Source organism: Ascaphus truei, chromosome 4 (genome assembly GCF_040206685.1).
Source record: "Ascaphus truei isolate aAscTru1 chromosome 4, aAscTru1.hap1, whole genome shotgun sequence".
In the NCBI taxonomy this organism is placed as follows: domain Eukaryota; kingdom Metazoa; phylum Chordata; class Amphibia; order Anura; family Ascaphidae; genus Ascaphus; species Ascaphus truei.
In genome coordinates, this window is record NC_134486.1 from 313,608,517 (window position 1) to 313,615,512 (window position 6,996).

General features: G+C 36.1%; 1 protein-coding gene across 20 annotated transcripts in view; it reads left to right on the forward strand.

Moving 5' to 3' along the window:
* SYNCRIP (synaptotagmin binding cytoplasmic RNA interacting protein) overlaps positions 1-3,982 on the forward strand; it is a 25,122-nt gene extending 21,140 nt beyond the window's left edge. For 5 of the 20 annotated variants that reach the window (XM_075597866.1, XM_075597868.1, XM_075597871.1 and 2 more), the window contains one exon: positions 289-3,982. In XM_075597866.1, coding sequence (XP_075453981.1) covers positions 289-317 — 29 coding nt within the window. In that variant the 3' untranslated portion in view covers positions 318-3,982. Of the gene's footprint in view, positions 249-288 lie in introns of those variants that run through there. The other 15 variants (XM_075597867.1, XM_075597869.1, XM_075597872.1 and 12 more) reach the window with 7 other exon arrangements.
* The last annotated feature ends 3,014 nt before the right edge of the window (positions 3,983-6,996 follow it).

The window sequence follows — 6,996 nt, forward strand, 5'->3', positions numbered from 1 at the left end:
TCCGAAACGAAAAATTACATTCGTTTTACTTTTGTTCCCGTTTAATAAAAATAAAATCAGTTTGTGAGAAAAAAAAGTTTAATCTTAAACCAAAACTTTGAAAATCAAAAATGCAAATTAGAAAGTTAGTGGCAATCATACTGTAAATGCATGTTTGTTTTTGTTTTTTTTAACTTAAAGCATATATTTTAATGCCAGGCATGCTATTAATTTATATTGATATCTTGTTTTTTTTTTGTTTTTTATTTGTTACTATTGTCTAATTGATACCTTTTGTTACCTGGCTAGCAGGGAAAAGGGGTCGAGGCCGGTCCTGACCTGTTACAATGAAGACTGACTTGCTATGTGGGATTACACCAGAAGCTTGCAGTGGATTAATGGTAAGAAAATCAAGCAACCTTAAAATATCTCAGCTGTATAGGAGCGTATTCTATTGCAGAAGACCTTCCATCGAAGATCATGGATTCTGATATGGGACATTTGAACTAATATGTGGACTTTGATATGAATTCCTTTAACAGTTATTTTTTTTTTTTTTTTTTTTTCTGCAGTGCAAGTTATTAAATTTCAGTTACCCTATTTCCCCAATGTGTTCAACAAAATTACTTCATGACTTCCAGCATGGTATCTTAATAAAGTTTATTCTCTATAAACACAAAATAAAAAATCTGCATTAAGTAGGTTTTTCCCTGTTTTCTTAATGTGGGGGTTCCAATTGTGCTTACTGTGCCATTTTGAGAGAACTATGTAGCTGCTTTTGCCATCTCTAGCTGTGAATATTGGTCCACATGTAATGTGATTTCTCTTACAATGCAGCAATCCTGCTTTCCCTGAGCCTGACTTTTTGAATAGGTCATTCCCAGGAATTGTTCCTGTTGGTTACTGAGGTTCAAATTTTAGCTTGAGGGCATGCAGTTTTGGGGCTAATTAACTCTGAAAGGAATATATTCTTTTGTGTTACAGCTGTTTTAGATGGTCCAAAGTAGCAGTACATAATTTCTTGCCTCAGAGTGGCACAGTGACTGCTGCATTTTGAAGCCTGTTGTTGATGGAGAGAATGTTCCTTCAGCAAAAGGAGATAAAACTTCTATTGTAAAATGTGTGAGGGGGGGTATGTATATCATTATTGATACCCTTATTTTTTTTGTGCTCCCGAAGGTTAATCATGATTGTCTATATCACTTGAATTGTGTTGAAATACAGAAGTTTCGGGTGTAATCATCAGAGCCGGTTAGTCAGGCATTCCAGATAGTGGTTCTTTTCAGAACTTTTTTTTTTTTTTTTTTTTTTTTTTAAAGGGTTGGTTAACTACCTCAATAGCAGAGGATTGAACTTTACCCTGTGTGTACTGTACATAGAAAATCTTTGTTGATAAAAGCCAGACTTGTTCACTGCCATGAGGGAAGCCATTTTAAAACGTACCAAATGTAACATTCTTATGCTGCCTTTAGTGCCCAAAGGCTGGTAAGATTTCCTCATGAGCTCAACAACGAGGCTAGCTTTTGTCGTATTTCGTGGCTGAAAAAGCAGCCTTTGCTTCTTCAGATATTGTAGTTATTTGGATGTAAAATAGTTTAGCAAGATGTTACTTTTCTAAAACATCAAATGTTCCAAAAAGTACATCCGCAACTTGTACTAAATACTGCAGTGTCCCTTTTTTTTTGTCAGACTCAAATTGGCAAGTGTACAGTAATAACTGACATTTGGATATTTGACACTTTTCATAAATTATAGTAATTAGCATATCAGCTGTAGTTTTGCTTTTTAGGTAAAAGGTATATTTTCATTAGTGCATTTCTCATTGCTGATCACGTGCATCAGTATTCAATTTCTCTAAAAGCAGATCATGATAACCAGTAGCGTGCAGTACAAATAATGTTGTGGTATGTTTTTTTTATAATTTTCATTAGCACCTTGATAAGTGAGTGTTTTAGTGGTAAAACATGCTTTAATGGAGCCTATTTTTCACAATACAGCAAAAAATGCCTTTGCCCCAACAATTCACCCTAAAGGGATACTGCAGTTGAACTACATACTCATTAGGCACCACATTAGCTGATCAAACCTGTTAACACAGTAGTTTCATACACTTATTTTCCCCAGTAAATGCAAATTTTAACCAGAATAATTAGATCTGTCATCTGTTCAAAATGCTCATGACAAACAATCATTTTGCATTCCTGCAAATAAAATTGTTTTATACTGTAAGCTGGAGGCGAGTAACTTATTTTTGTAATAAAGTTTTTATTTTTTTTAAGTGTCATTAATACAAGTGTGTGTTTAGTACAGAGATCACTTTGATTTATATTCACACACCTTGCATTATGTTTACGTGTACTGAACATTACTTTTAGTGTAGTGGTTGCCAATAATAAGCCTGTATGTTTAACGTTTTAATTGAACATTTTGTTATCCCAATAAATCATTTTAGTGTATTAAGTAAAGTCGGTTCCTGGGATTGCCATGATTAAATGTCATCAAGGTGTTATTCTCCAGAGTACTTGTTAACAGGGCCTTCTAAATTACATTCAGACAATTATAGATGTTAGTACATTATTTCCCATTCATTCTTTTTAGAATAATTTCATTAGCTAAAGTGTTATTTGGCATTGCAAACTATTACTTCTTGTAGCACATTGATACTTTAATATTACTATTATATAGTATTAAAATTGGAGGTTCTTAATTACTGAACACTTTCTCCTTTTTGCTGTGTTTTACCCAAATATATATGGTTAATACTAGTTGTGATAATTCATTGTCAAAGCCTGTTTCTGTGGTGTTTATCCTTCTAATGCTGCCACTGTTTCTTCAATGCTTAGGTGCCCTTTCTTATGAGTTTCAATCTCATGGGCTCCCAGGTTTTTTTTTAACTGAAAAACACAAGAAGATAAAAGCAGGAAAATGTCATCAAAATATTCTACAGAAGCACACTCATTTATTTTCCCACTTCCACTAGCAATATGTATTAATGTTTTATATGTATTACTTAGATATCAGAGTAAAGCTGTAGAACACATGCAAACCAAAAAAATATTTTGCAAAATGAAATTTTAATTGTTGCATTGAGGTCTAAAATTGCACCAAAAAAATTGGTGACTTCAAAAGAAAAAGTACAGCTGCTCTTACCTTAAATACATTAAGTCTTTAACATGCAAGACCAAAATAATTGGTAAAAATCCTTTTTTCAGTCTTTTGACAAAAGAATAATTTACATCAATAGCCGGCCTCTTCCACAGACTCTAATTCGGTTCACCATAGAGGCACAGTCACAATTTACCTCTAACCAGATGTGCTACAGAGAAATAACTTAATATTAAAGGTAATTATTAGTTCTCATGTAGGGAGCCACACGTAAAATGTCTCATTTTTGTGCTTGCCTGCTGTGTCCATTTGTTCACTCTTGTGCATTATAGTAAACCACTTCATATTACAATTGGAAGAATTCAACACTTAACCAAATTGAAATAGATTTGGGGTTGAATTATTTAAGATTTCAAATTTCAGAATATCAGTTCATTTTGCTTCTTAAATCCACAATTACCTGAACTCTCAAGTCTGGATCTTGTAAATCCTCTTAATTTCGCTTCTAGGTATTCTTGTCGAATATCAAGTTGTGAAGGTTACGACATTGAAAGTCACTATGAGAGAAATAAATGTATATCTTTCTGCCATCACAATGTCCTGGTTAAAACCTAATGCTCAACTTCTGTTCTACTGAAGCAGTGAATCTTCATATTTTTTTTTATATATATAAATATATAAATATACAATGGTTTGGCAGAATATGTAAACTGGATGATTGATAGGTTTATAAATCTCCAAAAAGATTTTACTAGCTGCCTTTTGCCAATGGGGTTGTACAAGTTTATAACATTCATTTGGTTTTGGGATTGCACCAGTGATTTGCATTTTACTGGCTTTGGATTTTCCAGACATATTTTTAAATGTATATAAATAAAGTGATTTACAAATACATAAAGTGTCGTGTGAGTATTTTCTTAGATAGTGATGCTACTTTACAGTTCGTGGACAAGTTCTCCATGGATTGTTCATTTCTGGAGGTCTCCTCTCCAGAGACACCAGAACAATGGAGATGGTAAGGAGTTTACTATACTATTGTAAGGCTTAACATGTAAAGGATTGCAGAGCCTAAACCAAGGGTGGCAAACTCCAGTCTTCAAGTGCTACCAACAGGTCAGGTTTTCAGTGTATCTCTACTTCAACACATGGCTCAATTAGTGGGTCAGTCATAATGACTGACTACTGATGGAGCCACCTGTGCTGAAACAGTTATATCCTGAAAACCTGAACTGCTGGTGGCACTTGAAGACTGGAGTTTGCCACTTCTGGCCTAAACCATACGAAAGTGGACATGTTATACGCTATAAATTATCCTGTGGAATTAACTAACCTACAAAGGAAAGCATATTTCAACAAAGCAACTGTTCATTCTCTGAAGCTAGTGAGTGGGACGTGTTGTAAGTGAGAGGTTTTCAACCTTAAAATGCTTGCGATGGATATGGTTTTCGTTAAAGTTAACTTTGAGTCTGGTTTTCTAGCAAATCGCCCTGTGCTGTCCTTTTCTGTTTCTATATTTTAAGATCATTTTTCTCAAGTTAGATATGGTAAGATGATTTTTTTTGTTTTTGCCTGTTCTTGCAAAGATAGAGATAGATGGCTGTGGTGTCACTCCGTCCGTTTCTACGATGTCTTCTCACAATGTCACTGCTTTCTATTGACTGCCATAGTGAGTCAGACTGCTGGTCATATAGTTTCACCCAACAAGAACTTTTGCAAGCAAATTTGAAAATGAAATCCCCGGAACTGGGAGTGCACTGTTGCCTGGAGAGCTATTGTTCAGCTGCTAATTCGGTTTTAACAAAATTAAAATATATATTAACAATGCAGAATGGTTCTCTTGCATGTAGCTAACTGCTTCTTTATTAAATTATAGCCTAACTAAATCTGCAACGGAGTACCACGGTACCTCCTGAATGGATCACATTATTGCAACTTGCCGATCATGATCAGCAAGTTGCAATCTCCAATAGGCTGCAATAGATCAATTGTTTTGTAGACTTGTGCCTTAAAGCAGGAGTGGCTAACTCGGTCCTCCAAGGACCGCCTGTGCTAAAGCAGGGATTTCCTGACCTGTTGACTCTTGATGACCGGAGTTGGCCACCACTGCCTTAAAGTATAACTGAAAAAATGACAATATCGCACCATGCACACATATATGCTTCATCAATTTATAGTATATATTTGTACACGTATGGCATGTATTAACATTCATTTTCTGTGTGTTTCTAGATGTGTGTAATAGTGTTTCTGTATACAGGCATACCCCACATTAACGTACGTAATGGCTCCAGAGCATGTATGTAAAGAGAAAATGTACTTAAAGTGAAGCACTACCTTTTTCCCCACTTATCGATGCATGTACTGTACTGCAATCGTCATTTACGTGCATAACTGATGTAAATAACGCATGTGTAACAGGCTCTATAGTCTCCCCGCTTGCGCACAGCTTCGGTACAGGTAGGGAGCCGGTATTGCTGTTCAGGATATGCTGACAGGCGCATGCGTGAGCTGCCGTTTGCCTATTGGGCGATATGTCCTTACTTGCGAGTGTACTTAAAGTGAGTGTCCTTAAACCGGCGTATGCCTGTATAGAGTTGACACAGGCACACTCCACATTGAAAAAATAGACCTCTATTCAAGGCTTTGAGGTCATGTTGGGACTTGCATCCTATGACTACTTTTAATGCAGCCACCAAAAGCATATATTTTGCATTAAAAGTAGTCATAGGATTAAAATCCCAACAGGACCTCAAAGCTTTGAATTGAGGTCCATTTTTTCAATGTGGAGTGTGCCTTTGTCAACTCTATACAGTATACACAAATGTGGAAAAAAATTCAAACAAAATTAAGGGGCACTGTAGCGAAGACCACTTGTTGCAACCACCAAAAGGATATTTTTTTGCAACAAGTGTCCCTTATTTTTGTTTGAATTTCTCTTCACATTTGTGTATATAAAGTGCTGTACCCATGCATTTGTTTGTTTTTTTGGAGGGAAGAATGCAGCATATTTTTTAGGGATCAACAAGGAATTCCATATAGTGATTTTGAAGTTGAGCAATGCGATGGTGATAACTGGGACGCTTTAAGTGGTTTTAACCACACTTTATAGTGGAACTTTTTATTGTAATTTAAAATGTTTTTCCTTTTGGTATGTTTGAAAAGGGAACACTGTTTATATGATCAATAAAGACACACATGCAATGAAGAGATTAACTTCTGGTCCTCCAATTTGTAAATCAAATGTTAATAATGTGGGAGGAGAAAGTTGGCTTCTGTTTGTGCAAATAAATTCCCCAATGGGATGTTAATTGTATGTCTTTATATAGCGCCATTAATGTACACAGTGCTTCACAGTAGTAATAATACACGTGACAATCATAAATAACAAATAGATCATGGGAATAAGTCCTTCAGACAAAAATTACCATTTAGGAAGAGGTGTCCCTGCTCCAAAGAGCTTACAATCGAATTGGTAGGAAGAACGCACAGAAAGTAGGTCGGCATTCTGGTAAGTGCATCTGCAGGGGGCCAAGCTTTATGTATCAGGTAAATAGTATTAGCCATGGAGCTACTCATATGCTTCGTTAAGCAGATGTGTTTTTAAGGTGTGTCTTAAAGGTGGATAGAGGGTGCTAGTCGGGTATAGAGGGGAAGTGCATTCCAGAGGAGTGGGGCAGTCAGTAAGAAAGGTTTAAGGCGGGAGAGGGCTTTAGATACAATGGGGGTAGAGAAGACATCCACGAGCGGAATGCAAGTCGGGATGATATAGCGAGAAATTAGGGATGAGATGTAAGGAGGGGCAGAAGAGTGTAAAGCTTTAAAAGTGAGCAGGCAAGTTGAGTGCGAGGTGCGGGATTTGATGGGAAGCCAGGAGAGTGATTTCAGCAGGGGTATACACAGAGACAGATTTAG